Source organism: Theropithecus gelada, chromosome 10 (genome assembly GCF_003255815.1).
Source record: "Theropithecus gelada isolate Dixy chromosome 10, Tgel_1.0, whole genome shotgun sequence".
In the NCBI taxonomy this organism is placed as follows: domain Eukaryota; kingdom Metazoa; phylum Chordata; class Mammalia; order Primates; family Cercopithecidae; genus Theropithecus; species Theropithecus gelada.
This window is the reverse complement of record NC_037678.1, coordinates 12,435,114-12,453,017: the sequence shown is the minus strand read 5'-3', so window position 1 is coordinate 12,453,017 and position 17,904 is coordinate 12,435,114. Positions and strand designations below refer to the sequence as shown.

Genomic DNA, 17,904 nt, shown 5'->3' with positions numbered 1-17,904 from the left:
TGTGGGATTTTCATACAATGGGATCCTAAGCAATAAAACAGAAAAAAGTATTAATACAACCATGATACGGATTGGATCTGTGTCCCCTCCAGTCTCATATGGAAATGTAATCCCCAGTGTAGGAGGTGGGGCCTGGTGGGAGGTGTTTGAATCATGGGGGCAGATCCCTCATGAATGGCTTGGTGGCCTCCCTGTAGTAATGAGTTCATGCAAGATCTGGTTGTTTAAAAAGAGCCTGGTGGCCGGGCATGGTGGTTCACGCCTGTTATCCCAGCACTTTGGGAGGCCAAGACGGGTGGATCACCTGAGGTCAAGAGTTGGAGACCAGCCCGGCCAACATGGTGAAATCCCATCTCTACTAAAAATAAAAAAAAATTGCGGGCATGGTGGTGGGTGCTTGTAATCCCAGCTACTCAGGAGGCTGAGGCAGGAGAGTTGCTTGAACCTGGGAGGTGGAGGTTGCAGTGAGCCAAGATCACGCCACTGTACTCCAGCGTGGACAACAAGAGCGAAACTCCATCAAGAAAGAAAGAAAGGAAGGAAAGGAAAAAGGAAAGGAAAGGAAAAGAAAGAGAGCCTGCCACCTCCCCACTCTCTTTCTCTCGCTCTCTTGCCATATGATGCACCTGTTACCCCTTCACCTGGGCAACAAGAGCAAAACTCCATCTCAAAAAATAAATAAATAAGGCCGGGCGCAGTGGCTCATGCCTGTAATCCCAGCACTTTGGAAGGCTGAGGTGGGTGGATCACGAGGTCAGGAGTTCAAGACCAGCCTGGCCAAGATGGTGAAACCCCATCTCTACTAAAAATATAAAAATTAGCCAGGTGTGGTGGCGGGGGCCTGTAATCCCAGCTACTCAGGAGGCTGAGGCAGGAGAATCGCTTGAACCCTAGCGGGTGGCGGTTGCAGTGAGCCAAGATCACACCACTACATGCCAGCCTGGGCAACAGAGTGGGACTCTGTCTCAAAAATAAATAAATAAATAAATAAATAAAGCCTGGCACCTCCCCACTCTCTCTCTTGCTGTCTTGCCATGTGACGCACATGTTACCCCTTAACCTTCTGCCGTGAGTGTAAGCTTCCTGAGGCCCTCATGAGAAGCTAAGCAGATATTGGTGCCGTGCTTGTACAGTTTGCAGAATCATGAGCCAAAATATGCCTCTTTTCCTTATAAATTACCCAGTCTCAGGTATTCCTTGATAGTGAAACAAACAGATTCATACAATGCAACAACATGAGTTAATCTTACAGACCCTATGCTGAGTGAAAGAAGCTAGACACAAAAGAATACACAGGGTACAATTCCACTCAAGTGAAGTTCTAGAACAGCCAAAATTAATCCGTAGAGATAGAAGTCAGAAAGCCTTTGCCCCTAGGGGGCGAGACTGACAAAAGGGACATAAGAATTTTCTGGGTTGATGGAAACATTCTAAATAAATCCTGTTTAACATGGTGGCCACACAGGGCATATAATTGTCAAAATCTGTTGAACTTAACACTTCAGATATTTAGGAACTTTATCTTATTGTATGTAAATTTTACCTCAATAGAAAAAAAAACCTCAGGCTCTGGGATGATGGTGGAAATGAAATGTAGTTTCGAAACCTTCCTTCGTCTTCTCCTAAAAATGAATGGAGAAACCAGACAGCAAAATAAAAACCTCAAGATGAGCCGGGCGCAGTGGCTCACACCTGTAATTCCAGCACTTTGGGAGGCTGAGGTGGGCGGATTGCTCGATCCCAAGAGTTCCAGACCAGCCTGGGCAACATAGTGAGATGCTGTCTCTACCAAAAAAAAAAAAAAAAAAGGCCAGGCACAGTGGCTCATGCCCGTAATCACAGCACTTTGAGAGGCCAAGGTGTGTGAATCACCTGAGATCAGGAGTTCAACACCAGCCTGGCCAACATAGTGAAACCCCATCTCTACTAAAAGTACATAAATTAGCCAGGCATGGTGGCACGCGCCTATAATCCCAGCTATTCAGTAGGCTGAGGCAGGAGAATAGCTTGAACCCGGGAGGCAGAGGTTGCAGTGAGCTGAGATGGAGCCATTGTACTCCAGCCTGGGCGACAGAGCAAGACTCCATCTCAAAAAACAAACAAAACAAAACAAAATAAAAAAACCACCAAAAGAAAAAAATAAAGAAACTCAAGACAATATTCAGAACAAAACTAGGTGACTGTATATCTCTACAATCCCCCAAACACGAATCAGCACCAGCTGTGAAGCCAGTGTGACCAGCATCCACGTGGATGCAGCAGTGGGAGGTAGCTGGGTGTCGAGGGACCTGAGCACAGGCGCACCTCAACATGGTCAGCAGATGGTCATGGGAAGCTCAGTAGGCCAGTCTGAGAACAGTAGCTGAAACTCCAAGGAGTTTGTGAGTCCAGAGGGTGAAGGCAAGAGGTCCCTGGTCTGAAGGGGCTGGAGTAGTCGAGCCTCTAGGAAGTCTTGAAACTGACCAGTCAGGCTCCCATCCAGACAGGGCCCACGTGGGGGAGAATATGGGGTGAGGGGGATCAAAATCAGGAACAAGGACAACAGACACAAAAGGAAAGAGAAAGTCTAACAGAAGTAGGAGCATGAACAGAACCAGGAAACCACAGAAAGGGAGCTGCCATATTTTTGGAAAACTACATAAGAACAACAGAAAGAGATCTTGCGAAGTGAGAAAAGCTGTCTTGACTGTGTTCCTTCTACAATTTCAGGAAAAAACCTACTTTTCCACAGAAAATCTCCGAGGTGAAATCCAATAGAAAGTTATTATTAGAAAAAAGAGAATATGGAAGAGAGTAACATTCCTACTGACAACCAAAACACACCAGAAAGCCTCACGAAACAGAAAAAAAAAAAAAACGAATCAATGGTCTAAAAGTGATCCTAGCACTTTGGGAGGCCCAGATGGAAAGATTTCTTGAGGCCAGGAGTTCAAGACCAGCCTGGGCAACATAGTGAGACCTCATCTCTATAAAAAGAGTTAAAAAATTAGCCAGGCACGGTGGCATTTGCCTATAGTCCCAGCTACTTGGGAGGCTGAGGCAGGAAGATCATTTGAGCCCAGGAGTTGGAGGCTGCAATGGGCTATATGATTGTGCCACTGCACTTCAGCCTGGGTGACAGAGTGAGACCCTGTCTCTGAAAATAAATAAATAAATAAATAAATAAATAAATAAATATATAAAATTAATTTGTGCAGCAGCAACAGAAATAAAGTGACAGAATATGTGTTATATGTGTGTACACACACATTGCATATAAATATGTATCAATCTATGCATTGCACAGCCACCAAAAAAGCCTAGAAACAAAGATCAAACCGGAGGCAATGAGCACCCCTAGTATTCAGATTATGGTTTTGAAATACCACTTGCCACTAAAAACAAAAAGTAAAAACAGGGCTTCATGAAGAAATAGCTGATTCCACGTCTCACACAGCACAAGTAGCAGATGAGCCTGGAACCTCTTGTCAGGCAGACAGCAAGGACTCAGGAGGCAGATTAAAGAGGCTTCCACTGGCCAGGTGCGGTGGCTCATGCCTGTAATCCCAGAACTTTGGGAGGCTGAGCTGGGCAAATCATCTGAGGTTAGGAGTTCAAGATCAGTCTGGCCAACATGGTGAAACCCCATCTTTACTAGAAATATGAAAATTAGCCAGATGCAGCGGTGCATACCTGTAGTCCCAGCTACACGGGAAGGCTGAGGCTGGAGAATTGCTTGAACCTGGGAGGCGGAGGTTGCAGTGAGCCGAGATCGCGCCACTGTACTCCAGCCTCAGCGACAGGGCGAGACTCCATGTCAAAAAAAAAAAAAAAAAAAAAAAGCAGCAGCAGCTTCCACTGGCCAAAAATAGGACATTTTCAACCTCAATAAAGATAATAATTGCCAACCATTGAAATAGGTCAGATGAGTTTAAATCTATGATATTGATTATAATAAATAAAAGTACTACATAATGGTGCTAGTTAAAACATAAAATTAATTGGTGGCTTCACCTTCAGAGGATGACAGGGCACAGATTCATTATCTTGGAACCTGATGAATAAAGGGAATGAATGAAACCTTTCTCCTGCCCTCCCCATATGAAACGTGCCAGTGGGTAATAACAACGGATAAGGGGAAGCATCTCTTTCTGGAAGCATCCTAGCTAAGAATGTTCTGAAAGGGCGTCAGAAGAACAGTGGTGCGTATCCCGTGATGCCAGGCAGATCTGGACACAGCGATGCCTCCTGGTGGAAGAACTCAGCAGCCCCTCTGGTCTTGCCAAGGGCATGGCACTGGAGTCTGATCAAGCCTCCAGATCCAGAGGACAGAGAAAGCAGCTGAACATACCAGGAGAGCACCATCAGCAACTTCCAGACTATAGGAAAGTCAGGGCAGACGGTCCCAGGGTCTCCAACAGACAAAGTGTAAGGAAAAGAAACAGATAGAAGGGGAACCCATAGGTTCAAAGAGACTCATTTTTTTTTTTTTTTTTTGAGATGGAGTCTCGCTCTTTTGCCCTGGCTGGAGTGCAGTGGCGCCATCTTGGCTCACTGCAAGCTCCGCCTCCCGGGTTCACGCCATTCTCCTGCCTCAGCCTCCCGAGTAGCTGGGACTACAGGCGCCCGCCACCACGCCCGGCTAATTTTTTGTATTTTTAATAGAGACGGGGTTTCACTGTGTTAGCCAGGATGGTCTCGATCTCCTGACCTCGTGATCCACCCGCCTTGGCCTCTCAAAGTGCTGGGATTACAGGCATGAGTCACCACACTCGGTCAAAAAAATTTTTTTTTAAGAGTAAAACCAAATTTTAGTGTCTCAGGCTGTAAGGTAGAGTGATAAACTACAAAGGAACACAAGGAAATGTGACCTCAGACCAGTGGCCACTTTTAGAGGGAGGGAGAGGCTGTGGTTTTGACGGAGGCACCTGAAGGGGCTTCTGGGGAGGCTGGCAAAGTTCTGCATGGTAGTTTCAGGTCTGTTTGCCTAATAATGATTCATTCGGCTCTAATCTGTTCAGCAAGATTTTCTGTGTCTGTGTTTTAGTTTACAATAAAAAACATTAAAAAAAAATTTTTAAGTCAGATCCTGTCCCTCCTTGGCTCAAGACCCTCCCATGGTATCCCTTTCACTGAGAGGAAGGACCACAGTCCTGCCGGGGCCTGCAGGGTCAGGGCCTCTTAATGGCTGGTTATCTCACACTCGCCCTCTACTGCAGCCTTCGGCCTTTCCACGCGCTGTCCCTTCTGTCCAGAATGCCCTTCCCCCAGAGGTCTCCCTGGCTAATGCCCTTACCTCCTTCAGTCCTTTTTCTTTTCTTTTCTTTTTTTTTTGAGACAGAGTCTCACTGTCACCCAGGCTGGAGTGCTGTGGCGCGATCTCGGCTCACTGCAACCTCTGCCTCCCAGGTTCAAGCGATTCTCCTGCTTCAGCCTCCCGAGTAGCTGGGACTACAGGCACCCGCCACCACATGCCCGGCTAATTTTTTTGTATTTTTAGTAGAGACAAGGTTTCACCATGTTGTCCAGGTTGGTCTCGAACCCCTGACCTCAGGTGATCCGTCCGTCTCGGCCTCCCAAAGTACTGGGATTATAAGCGTGAGCCACTGCGCTAGGCCCTTTAGGCCTTTTTCAATGTCACCTTTCTGGTGATGTTTTCCTTGAGCATCTGTTAAAAGCTGCACCCCCACCAAAGACAACCCGTCCCTGCTCTACTTTTCTCCTAGCATATTTTGCATGGAACGTGTTACGTATCGATTCACTTACTCACTGTGGGTATTTCTGGCTCCCTCCTTGGGATGGCAGGGGTTTTTGTCTGCTGTATCCCCGCTGCCTCCCACAGTGCCGGGCACAGGGTCGTAAGTAGGGATCAAGTAAATGAGCTGCAGGTGGGGGTAGCCTCTGGCACTGTTCTGTCTGGTGTGATTCTGGCCAGTGGACCTGCCCAGTTGTCACGACCGAGGTGCCACTGCCTGGAGAGGGCAGCTCTCCTTACTGAGTGGGCCTGGGTGATACTCATCCCTGCCCAGCCCAGGTGTGCCACAAGTGACAAGGTCAGCCATTGAACACAAGGACAGGAACCCACAGGCTCCATAACTTCTGTGCCCACGTCCAAGGGGGTGAGAGGGGCTTAATGCGACATCCTAAAGTGCTGACGGAGTGCACGGAGCCCAGGGGCCTTGGGGCACGGTCTTGTTGTGTGTGCGTGGGATGTGCATTTTCTAATAGAAAAATTGCTCCCCCACCAGGCGCGGTGGCTCATGCCTATAATCCCAGCACTTTGGGAGGCCGAGGCAGGCAGATCACTTGAGGTCAGGAGTTCAAGACCAACCTGGCTGACATGGTGAAACCCCATCTCTACAAAAAAAATGAAAAAATTAGCCAGGCATGATGGCAGGCGCCTGTAATCCCACCTGCTTGGGAGGCGGAGGCAGGAGAATCGCTTGAACCTGGGAGGTGGAGGTTGCAGTGAGCTGAGAGCATGACACTGCACTCCAGCCTGGACAAGGCAACAGAGTGAGACTCCATCTCAAAAAAAAAAAAAAAAAAAAAAAAAAAAAAAGACTGTTCGTCATGCCCAGCTGACCAGTATTTTATGGTATCCTCCAAAGAGCACCCTGACTTCCAGGGGTTCCCTTCACACATTGGAGGGAGAACAATTAGCTGAAATTTCCTTCCGAACCTTCCAAGGCGCCTCACCACTAGGCCCCACCCCACCTCTCCCACTCAGCCCCCGCGCTCAAGCCCTGGCTCACGTCTGCCCACTGCCCACTCATGGCTGTGTGCAGCCTGCTGCTGTGTTCCCTTGGAAAGCCCTCTCTTCTCTCCATCTAGCCAAGCCCACTCCCTCGGCTCTTTTCTTTCCCCTGTGTCATTGAAGCCCTGCTTGGCGCCAGGCCCTGGAGCTACGGAGAGGAAGGAAGCAGAAGGAAGCGTTTGCGGAGCTCGCAGTCTCGGGAGGGATGGGGCAGGCGAGTTAACTTCTAGTTCTCATAGCTAAGGTACCCAGGGGCCTTGCGGGGGCCAGGGCAAACAGTTTATGCTTATTAATTCACTTCATCCTCTCAAGAATCCTGGGAGGCAGTTACTATGATTCTCTCCATTTCTCAGATAGGTAAGCGGAGGCACAGAATCCAAGGTCACAAAACTAGTCACTGGTGAAGCTGGGCTTTGAAGCCACCACGAGCTACGAACAGACTGTTGGGAGTCCAGGGGGAGGGGGTGACTGAAACTGCCTCAGGAGTCAGAGGAGGCTTTGGGAAGGAGGGGACAGCTGCTTCTCAACTGGGCAGCAGAGGAAGGGACCGGTGGCTGTAGGCTAAGAGGACAGCAGGGCAGCAGCCCCGCAGCGGGGACACCAGCAGAGGGCCGGCTCTTCCGGGGAGCTGGGCTGTGTTGGGGTGTCGGGAGAAGCTGCTGGGTCAGCAGAGCGTGGGAGCCCTTGCTGAGAAGCCTGCGTTCAGTTCTGTGGGCAGTGGGGCCGTGGAATGATTCTGCTCCTGGGAGTGACATGGTCAGGTCCGCGTGGCTGCTCCCTGGGCGGCTGCAGTGAGGAGGGCCGCAGCGAAAGCGCCTTTCTCCTCCTTGGGCCTCCACTCACTCTGGCATCTCAGGCAATGACTAGCTCTTTGAGACTCAGTTTCTTTCTCTATAAAATCCAGGCAGAAATGCCACCAGCCTCCTAGGGCTGCTAAAAGCTTGAACGACTATTGCAAGGAACCGTGCCCCACAGAGCCAGGTGCTGGGAAGGGCAGCCACGGTCATCCCCCCTGGGAAGGGCATCTGGTAGGCTGGGCCCTCTCCTTGGCACGCACCCCGCTTTCCTCGAGTGACCCCTTCAGGCCCTGGAGTCTGATACTCACCACCACCTCCAGGTCAGAGTTCAGGTGCCGCTGGGTGTCAGACATCTGCACCAAGATCTCCCCTGGAGGCATGGACGGAGCTGTGGCTTTGGTGTGGGGAAGCCTGCCCCGCCCGCCCACCACCCTCTTCCGCTGAAAGCCAACAGAGGGCCTGCCCGAGGCTGGATTTCAGGACCAAAGTCCGGGAACTTCCCATACGGCTCTCTAGGAGCCAGGCCGTGCGTGTCCCAGCCTGGAAGCAGCCCGGCAGGGAGTGGTGGCAGGGGGCCTGGGCCCCAGAACGAGAGTCTGGCTCTGGGCCTTGGGCTGCAAGGCCTGTGTCAGGGACGCGGGGCATCCTGGAAGGGCAAGGGTGCAAAAGGAGGGCCCGAGAACGGGGTCTGACATGGAGGGGGAGCCTCACCCAGAATCTGCGATGTGGGGCTCTGCAGGGCACGCTCCCCAATCTTCTGGATGGCACTGAAGTAGACCTCGGCTGCCTCAGACAGAGCTATGGACCAGGAGGGACAGGTCCGGTCCAGCCCTGCCTCTGCCCCACCCTTCTGGAGGCTCTTTTCATCCGGAAGGGACTGTGTCTGTCCTGGGTGGGGTGTGGGCATCTGTGTGTGCCCCTGAGGAGGGTGTGGCCAGTTGAGCTGTGAAGCTCAGGTGTGGGGCATAAGGTGAGAGCTGGGGGCAAGGAGGTGGCATGGATGGCATCTAAGAAGCAGGGGAATGGGTGGCCCTGAGGTTCAGGGTTGATCAGCGCTGGTGGGTAGAGGGGTGCTATTGGCAGGTATGAGTGGCCAAAGCGGACCGGTACAAGGGTTGGCGTGGGGACCGAGTGTCAAGGCCAGCTGTAGGGCGTGTGGATGGTGGCCGGTCAGAGTGAGGAAGCCAGCTGCCATGTGAGTCTGGGTGCAGAGGTGGGACTGGGTATAGGGGTGGGTTCAGCAGGTGGCATCGAGGTGATGCCTAGAAATGTATCAGGGGTTGCACTGGGGTTGTGTCGGCCTACAGGGCCTGCTACTGTATCATGGGAGTGTCTGGAGGCACCTGAAGGAGGGGGCAATGAGGGGTGCTGGGTGTGGAGTGGGATGCGTGGGCACAGGAGAGCGGGGGTGCATAAGGCCTTTCTGGCCGCAGAGGTGTGAGGGTGAGGGTGGTGGGTAGGAGGGTGTAGGGCTGAGGATGAACAGGTGTGGGGTGCAGAGAAGCTGGGAGGGGCCTGGGGGTGGGGACAGCAGAGGCCCAGGGCTGGTGCTCGGTGGCCCGGGCAGACACTCACCGTGGAAGGCACGCAGGTAGTTGTTGCCCAGGTACACCAGGTTCTCCAGGGCGGGGTTAAACTGCTCCATGATGCTCTGGACCCCAGGGCCAGGGGAGGAAAAAGGTGTGGAGATGGGGGAGCGAGAAGGAACAATGGACAGAGTCAAGTCACCGGGCGTCAGGGACAGGGCACCCCCAGCCCAGTGAGAAGCTCCCAGACTTTGGGGAGCCCACCTACAAACCTAGGCTCACCCAGAATCCTGGCTCTTGGCTGCGGGACCTCAGAGCCCATCTTTTGGGGTCCTGTTCCAAGCTATGGTCCCCTCACAACCAGCTCCCACTCACACCTGCTCTGGCGGGACCAAGGTACCTCCCGAGATGGTGCACCTGGAAGGTTCTCCTCCCGCTGGGCTGAAGCTGGCCCACCCGCTGTGGTCCCCACTGGGCACGGCTCAGCCCTGCCCTGTGTCCAGGCCTTGCTGGGCTAGACACATGGGGCTGCCAACAGTCGCCCCAGGGGCAAGGGCAGCTCTTGCCGTCCTCCAAGAACAGCCCCGCCATAGGCAGGGCTGTGGCTGCATTAGTGTGGGCCACCCCAGGCTGGGGCAGGGCAGAGAGCTCCCTGGATGGTGGAGACGGGCCTGGACTTAGGCCTGGACTTGGACTTGGGTCTCGGTTCAAGTCCCAGCAGTGCCCCTCCCTCCCTCCATGACCTTGAATGAGCTGTTTAACCCATTTGGTCTCAGTTTTCTCATCTATCAAACAGGATGGTCATTTTTGACTTCACAGGTGGGTGGCCTGAGGCTTACAGGTGAAAGGATCCTGCACACAGGAGGTGCTAAATGTCTGTGGCGGCTGCAGCAACCCCCTGGGGGTGAAGTAGGAAGTCTGAGTGAGGGGCTCAGAAATGAGACACAGAGAGAGAGAGAGGGTCTTCATTCCCAGGCCGGGCAGCCAGGCCCTTCTCATCCAGACTCTCAACTCTCCCCACCCTGGGCCCTGGGCCCTCTCCTGCCTTGTCCAGCATCTGGGAGTTGGGGGTTCCTGCTGTGTGGCTGAGTGCTCTCAGGCATCCTTACCCCCGTACCCACCCCGGCCCAGCCTGGCTCTAGGCTTCCCTTTCCAGGACACCTGCAGCCCCGGCTGGCCCTCCGTCCTCCAGAGCGGGCATGACTTCTGTGCCCTGGGAGGAGGGGCTCAGGCTCTGGCTTGGCCACGCACGCGCTCACCTTGTAGATGGCCATGGTGGACCTGTAGAACTGGTCCATCTCGGGGGCCATGGAGGGGCTGTCGCCGGGTCTGAGCAGCAGGCAGGGAGCTGGTGGTGATGGCACAGCTGGGAGCAGTGGTGGGTAGTTCCTCAGGTGTCCACGGCTCAGCCGGCAGCGAGGAAGCTGCAGAGAGGGACCTGGAGATGGAGGCCTGCCTCAGAGGAGTGGCAGCTTAATTATTCACCAGCTCGGGATGTCAGAATGTGATCTGGGGCGTAACCGGACCCGGTGGGGAAGGCATCCTGTGACGGGCGGGCTCGTGTGACCTGCCCTTCAATTATTCACCCTTCGGAGCCGTGGGCTGATACAAGTGCCCATGTGGATGAGCCCCCTCCTGGGCCACCCCCTCCTCAAGGACCCCTGACCCTGGGGGACCCCACCCTCCCACCTGCCTATACCAGGCATTGCCCACCTTACTGGGTTGGCATTGCCCAATGCCCTCCCCCAGGACCCTCTCTGCCAGACCCAGCGGACGCAGCCGCTGGAGGGCAACGCTGCTGTACTTCTCACTGTCCTCAGGCCTGCGGCTCACCGTGGGGCCACGCCCTCTGTGGCTTCCAAAGCCCGCCCAGCTCCTCCACCTGCTGGAGCCGCAGCAGCACAGACGCTGGAGTTGCCCAGTCCTGGGCAGACCTTGGCCCTGCACATGCGCTGCCTGTCCATGCAGAGTCCCCGGCCTCTCTGGGTGACAAATGGGGCTCTCCCTGGGTCCTCCAAGATGAGGCTGAGGATTGTGTCCCCCCTTGGGCCTGCCTGGGCTTTGTGGGCCTGGCAGCTGCCTCTGAACACCCTAAGGGCCGGAAAAGGCTGGTCAAGGCCGAGGGTCAAGGCTGAGAGGAGTTGGGGTTCGGGGGAGCAGGGGGAACTCACACCACTGCACACACAACACAGGTGAACTCGAATCCAAATGGTTTATTTCACAGTGTTGGCTCTTAAGCCACTTCCATTGGGAAGAAGAAACCCCAGGAATGACCTTCGAGAGCTGAGAGTTCTCGGGGTGGGGCAGTGTGAGCAGCTGGGCCGGTGTGAGGGGTAAAGTCGAACGGGCATCCTGCTCCTGCGGCCTGGGCTTTCCTGGCTGATGGGGTGCAGGACACCCCATTTCTCTAGTCCCAGCCCTCAGGGAACGGAGCAGAGGGCAGAGGGAGTGGGCTGCACCCACTAGGAAGCCTGGGAATGCCCTTGCTAGGGGCTAGGGCGGAGGCAGCCCCACAGGCCGTCAGGAAGGCTGTGGCTGGGGGCAGGGGCACAGTTGCGCCCGGGTACCCTTAATGTTTGAGCTGATGGGGGAGTCAGTTGTCCTTTACAGTCAGGGAAAGGGCCAAAGCGGGCTCTAGACTTTCCCAGCCTGGAATGACAGAAAGTGCTGGAAGGCGGGGTCAGTGGGAGAGAGGCCTTCAGGGCCAGCCTCGGGCAGGCAGCTTGGCATTCTCCCAGGCCTGGTCTATGGATGCAGAGCTGCCTGGGCCCGGATCTGCCTGGGAGGACAGTGGCTGGGCCTGGCCTGCAGGGGCTGAATGGATGAGGTCAGCTGGGGCCGGTGAGAGGCCGGGAGCCCTCAGGGTGAGAGCAGCAGCTGGATGAGCTTCTGGAACTCCTCACGGTGCTCATAGATGTAGACCTCGGTCTCCCAGAGGGCGTTGACCAGCACTGTGTCACTGACCTCATCCAGCATGATGTCCGTCCCCAGCTGGGGGTTCAATCTGTTCGGGCCAGGGAGGAGGGGGTCACCCTAGGATGCTCAGGCTGGGCAGGGGATGCCAGCTGGGACCAGGGTGGGCTTGGGGAACAGAGCAGACCCTTGGGGAAAGGGAAAGTCCACACCAGGGCTGGGAAGGGAAGGTTGGTGAGACCGACCAGGCCAGGGCACGGGGCCAAGGGCTGGGGCGGCTGAGCCCTCACCTGAAGTACTGGATGCCAACCATCTCGCACCAGGCCCGCGCCCGGTCCACAGCCCGCCCGTCTGGATCCGTGCACTGGTGAGAAGCAGCCTTGCTGAGCGCCGGGCCCACACCCCACCTGGCCCGCACTCTGCCTGGCCCTGCCCTGCACTCTCAGAGCCCTGGCCTCGGGAGCCCCAGGCTCTTTCGAGTCGGGCTGAGCCACACAGCAGCAGAGTGGCTCGGGCAAAACCCCTTCCTGGGACTGCAGGGACTGTCCCAGCTGTGCAATCAGAGGGGCAGAGGTCTCAGCAGTGCCCTTTCAGGGATGGTGAGTTGGGAAAAGTGTAGCGGGTGAGCTGGGAAAAGGGCAGTGGCTGAGTGGACAGGCCTCCATGTCCCCTCTCCCTGAAGTTTCTTTCTTTTTTTTTTTAATTTTAATTTTTTGAGACAAGGTCTCCTTCTGTTGCCCAGGCTGGAGTGCAGTGGCATGATCACAGCTCACTGCAGCCTCTGCCTCTTGGGCTTAAGCAATCCTCCCACCTCAGCCTCCTGAGTAGCTGGGACCACAGGCACACACCACCATGTCCAGCTAAGTTTTTAATTTTTTTGTAGAGACGAAGTCTCATGATATTGTTCAGGCTGGTCTCAAACTGCTGGGCTCAAGTGATTCACCCGCCTTAGCCTCCCAACGTGCTGGGATTATAGGGGTGAGTTCCCATCCCACTCTGGAGCTTTTGTCCATTCTGGGCTTCTACACTGGGCTATGTTTGCAGAAAGGGATCTACAGCTAAAAAGGGTTTGAAAACCCCCCTGCTGGTGGTCACTGAGGGTCCCTACCCTGCCCTGAGACTCCGAATTGGGGACTCTCTCTCCCTGCAGCTGGCTAAAGGCGATGGACACAGCCCTGCTGTCTCCCCCGACACCAAAGGCCCCACAGGATGAGGGGAGGCCATCCACCTGGGCTGCAGACCCTGAGGGAAGTGGCCTGGGGGAGGGGCCCACACTCACACAGTCCACCACCATCTTGCCCAGTTCCTTGGCCCCAAAAACAGTCTTGGCCAGTTCCCAGGGGTTGCTGGGACGGAAGACATCCACACAGGTCACAGGCACCTGTGGGGACCTCCCTGTCCCCAGGGAGACAACGATGGAGAGCTTCTTCACCTTGTTGGCCTGACCCTGTTGGGAACAGGACAGGGGCAGTCAGAAAGGACCTTCTACAGGTAAGGGGAGCGTCAAGGGGAGGCCCAAGACTGGGCTCTGCGGCACATGAGAACAGGGCAAGAGGTCTCTGGTGGCAAGAGCACGCCTGGCATGACTTCCAGCCACCCCCGGAAGGGCTGGTGTGGGCATCACATGCCATCTGCTCAGGATAGCACCTCTGTACCAACAGGACCACACATACACCAGCTGCAAGAAGGATCCCGCCCACCCCATCTGATTGATCCTGGCCCAACTCAAGTCGTGGCCAGGGGAGGAAAGGTAGAGGGTGTTTCTTGGTGTCAGTGATTTGCCAGGTGTTTGCATCATTACTTCATTTAATCTCCAGCCAGTCTGTGGAGAGGGCACCAATCACCCAGTTTGCAAATGAGGGCTCTCAGCAAAGCTGGGGCCCGGAAGCAGCTGCTAGGGCCACGTGGTCGGGAAGTAGGGGCTAACGCTTGAACCCGAGCCCTGGGTGTTGCCTCTCTCTTTTTTTTTTTTTTTTTGAGACAGAGTCTCGCTGTGTTGCCCAGGCTGGGCTGCAGTGGTGCGATCTTGGCTCACTGCAAGCTCCGCCTCCTGGGTTCACACCATTCTCCTGCCTCAACCTCCCGAGTAGCTGGGACTACAGGCACCTGCCACTACGCCCGGCTAATTTTTTTGTATTTTTAGTAGAGACGGGGTTTCACCGTGTGAGCCAGGATGGTCTAGATCTCCTGACCTTGTGATCCGCTTGCCTCGGCCTCCCAAAGTGCTGGGATTACAGACGTGAGCCACCGTGCCCGGCTGCTGCTTCTCTTGTTTGTTTCCGAACAAGCTCTGCTGCCAATTTGCAGGATGATCTTGGGTGATGCCTCCCACTTGGGGTCCCAGGCTCCCCATTCGCACGCAATAGGAGAGTTAGACTGGCTAGGGTCTGACAGTCTCTGCCGCCTGCAGGAAGCCCGCCCTGCCTGGTCTGGCCCCTAGAGGGCGCTCCCTTCTCTGTCCGCCCAGAGCCTCTGCTGCGCCGCCCAGGATGCCCTGGGGCTTCGGGAAACCACAGCATCAAGGATGGAGCTGAGGCTCCCGGCGCTGCTGTGAACATTTCACAGCCAACAGCATGCCAAGGCCTCGCAGCCTCCCCAGGCAGGCGCTATGATGGCCCCATTCAGTAGCTGCAGTGAGCGCGGGCAGAATCAGGACCCACAGATGCGCTCTGGTTCCAGGGCCCGAGCTCAGCCACTGTGCTCGCCCACCCTGGTCACCCACTGCCCGCCGCACCACAGGGCCTCCCCTACCATGCTGGGTCCTGCCAGCCTCTGCTGTACCTCCGCAGGGGGAGGGCTGCTGCTCTTCCTCCAGATCACTGATTCTGCACTGCTCTGTCCCCAAAGGCCTCAGGATGGGTCCCCTGTTCCATAGAGCCCTTTCCGAGCCCCCACGCATTTTAGCAGAGGCATCACGGTCCTCCACCACAGCACCAGCAACCGGTGGGGGCAGGCATTCCTGGTGGACTGTCTATCCACAGAGGTGAGCTCAAGGGCAAGCACGTGTCCTGTCCCCAGGCTGGCTCGAGGGGTACGTTCATGGCACGCATGCTGCCCTCCCCATTCACGCACACTTAGAGCACAGTGGTCCTCAGACCCCCCTTAGCACAGTGCTTCAGGCAGACCCCACCCGTGGAACAGGTTCCAGTGAGATCAAGTTGCCCTGTGTGCACATATGAATAAGTGCATGTGTAAAAGCCACCTGCTGTCCTGGGGGTCAGTCCCTAGCACGGTTTGCTGAAACAGGATTGGCTCCAGGGAGCGGCGGGACCAGGCATTCTGACCTGCGGCACTCACCTTGCGGATCAGGTCCTGATTGTACTCATGGATCTCGGTCATGGCATCCAGTGTGGGGTTGTTGGCCAGCAGCCCGCCGTCCAGGAAGCGCCCATTGGGTCGGAAGTAAGTAGGAGCTGCCCCGCTGCTTCGGGCTGCCCGCCATACCAGCTGGTCTAGGGGCGGGGAAGGAGGGTGGCCCAGTGGCACAAGGAACTGGTATAAAACCCATGCGCTCCAGATCTCAGGGTGTGCATGTGGGGGGCTGGGGGTGGGGGAAGAGGGGAGGCTGGGAACTCTACAGAAGCAGGTCCCACAAGGCTACACTCTGGCCAGTTCGTCCTGGTGGAAGGCAGGTACAGCTGAGAACTTTCCAGGGACTTTTCTAACCTGCCGGGGGCCTGACAGATCCCCTGCAATCCCTGTCCTCAGCCAATAAAGACCACTACAGTGGGTGGGCTGGTGGCACAGTGAGGGTGCCTGATGGCAAGTGCATGACTACCACCCACCACCCTGCAGCCGCTCGGGCCAGTCACTTCCCATGGATGCATCAAAAATGGTTTAAACCTGAGGGCTGAGCTGGAGGCCTGAGGTTAACGTTCTGGTTGAAACGAGGCTCCCGGACAGTTTCTGGAGCATCATAGTTCCGGAAGAGGTGGAGTTCAGCTGGTTGCCGGTCAGACAGTGTCCCTGTCAGCATCACCCTGGAGAGAAATGAGGCAGGAGGACTGCTGAGCCACCCGCCCATTCACCTTTCCTCTTCCCCGCCATTCACACCCCAGGGCCTTGGGCAGCAGAGTGCCTACTCCAATCTCTGTTTGGGATAGGTGGGCTTCTCCCCCCACCATCTTCCAAAAACAGGCTCTCTCCGGCAGTGCTGGAGGAGTGTCAGATTGGTCCAACCTTGGGAGGGCAATTCGGCAAAAGGTGGTTTTTTTGAGAGGCTAATCCAATGGAAAAACCTGTGGCAAGACTGATAAAACATGTCTGTTATCTGTTATCAGAATCAGGAAAGAAAAGGGGGCCGCATCAACAGACACTGCAGACATTAGAAAAAGGAGAATCGGCTGGCTGCAGTGGCTCATGCCTGTAATCCCAGCACTTTGGGAGGCCGAGGCAGGTGGATCACCTGAGGTCAGGAGTTCGAGACCAGCCTAGCCAACATGGTGAAACTCCGTCTTTACTAATAATACAAAAATTAGGCGTTGTGGCACATGCCTGTAATCCCAGCTATTTGGGAGGCTGAAGCAGAAGAATTGCTTGAACCCAGGAGGAGGAGGTTGCAGTGAGCCGAGATCACACCATTGCACTCCAGCCTGGGTGACAAGAGTGAAACTCCATCTCAAAAAAAAAAAAAAAAAAAAAATTTGAACCACTCTATGCCAGTAAGCTTGAAGATTCAGATGAAATGGACACATTCCTAGAAAAACCTCACTTAACCAAAACTAACTCAAAAAGGTATTCAGAAACCCCAAGTGGTCTTACAACCACTAAAGAAATTAATTCCATGATCAAAAATCTTCCCATCAAGCAAACTCCAAGCCTAGAAGAATTTACTATGAAGTTCTACCATAAATTCAAAATAAAGTCACTATTACACTCACTCTTCCAAAAAAAATAAAAAGAGGAAATATTTCCTCAAAACCCAAAATAGGAAAAAACGGGTCAAGCTCCCCAGCAGCATGGACACAAAAATCTTAAAATATGATCAAACTGAACCCATCAGAATTCTCTCTGGAGAAGGCACTAGTAATAGAGAGTAGGCCTCAAACAGGTACTTGCACACCTGACGTTCACAGCAGTGTTATTTACAATAGCCAAAAGGTGGCAACCAAAATATCCATCAGTGGATGAATGGAGAAGCAAAACGTGGTGGATACAGACAATGGAGTTTTTCAGCCTTAAAAAGGAAGGAAATTCTGACACACGCTACAACATGGATGCCAAGTGAAATAAGCCAGTCATGGCCGGGTGCGGTGGCTCACGCCTGTAATCCCAGCAGTTTGGGAGGCCGAGGTGGGTGGATCACAAGGTTAGGAGTTCAAGACCGGCCTGGTCAACATGGTGAAACTCTGTCTGTACTAAAATATAAAAAATTAGCTGGGTGTGGTGGCGGGCACCTGTAATCCCAGCTACTTGGGAGGCTGAGACAGGAGAATCACTTGAACCTGGGAAGTGGAAATTGCAGTGAGCCGAGATTGTGCCACCGCATTCAGCCTGGGTGATAAGAGCAAGACCCTGTCTAAAAAAAGAAAGAAAGAAAGGAAAGAAAGAAAGAAAGAAAGCCAGCCAGTCACAAAAAGACAAATACTGTATGATTCCACTTACATAAGTTACTGTCAAAGATAAAATTGCAACAAATTTAAAGATGTTAATTGGCTTTTATTGATGAACTGAGAGACAGCCCACAAAACCAGAATAGGTTCAAAGAACTCTGGCCTGAAACGTGGTCAGGCAGCGTTGATGGGCTGAAAACCAAAGTGAGGTGTGGAGCTTAATTGGTTTGCCTTGTTTGAATCAGGTGGCCATCTATGATTGATTAAAGCTCAGCTGTTGTAGCTAACCAGAACTCAGCTATTTATTACATGGGTATGTGCCTAAGCTAACTAGGTTCACTTGGCATGAGTGACTCCATATTGGTTTGGTCTGTTGGGCC

General features: G+C 54.1%; 2 protein-coding genes across 7 annotated transcripts in view; both read right to left on the bottom strand.

Annotated features, from left to right (window-relative positions):
* The window catches only part of BAIAP2L2 (BAI1 associated protein 2 like 2), a 30,818-nt gene extending 20,309 nt beyond the window's left edge, over nucleotides 1-10,509 (bottom strand). The window contains exons 1-4 of the mRNA XM_025399692.1: nucleotides 10,319-10,509; nucleotides 9,109-9,184; nucleotides 8,245-8,331; nucleotides 7,842-7,903 (exon numbers count right to left, since the gene is read on the bottom strand). Coding sequence (XP_025255477.1) covers nucleotides 7,842-7,903; nucleotides 8,245-8,331; nucleotides 9,109-9,184; nucleotides 10,319-10,369 — 276 coding nt within the window. The 5' untranslated portion in view covers nucleotides 10,370-10,509. The remainder of the gene's footprint in view (nucleotides 1-7,841; nucleotides 7,904-8,244; nucleotides 8,332-9,108; nucleotides 9,185-10,318) is intronic.
* Nucleotides 10,510-11,252: 743 nt separating this feature from the next.
* Nucleotides 11,253-17,904, bottom strand: part of PLA2G6 (phospholipase A2 group VI) — a 72,497-nt gene continuing 65,845 nt past the window's right edge. For all 6 annotated transcript variants that reach the window (XM_025398070.1, XM_025398072.1, XM_025398074.1 and 3 more), the window contains 5 exons: nucleotides 15,816-15,952; nucleotides 15,270-15,424; nucleotides 13,252-13,419; nucleotides 12,263-12,336; nucleotides 11,253-12,063 (listed from right to left, as the gene is read on the bottom strand). In XM_025398070.1, coding sequence (XP_025253855.1) covers nucleotides 11,919-12,063; nucleotides 12,263-12,336; nucleotides 13,252-13,419; nucleotides 15,270-15,424; nucleotides 15,816-15,952 — 679 coding nt within the window. In that variant the 3' untranslated portion in view covers nucleotides 11,253-11,918. The remainder of the gene's footprint in view (nucleotides 12,064-12,262; nucleotides 12,337-13,251; nucleotides 13,420-15,269; nucleotides 15,425-15,815; nucleotides 15,953-17,904) is intronic.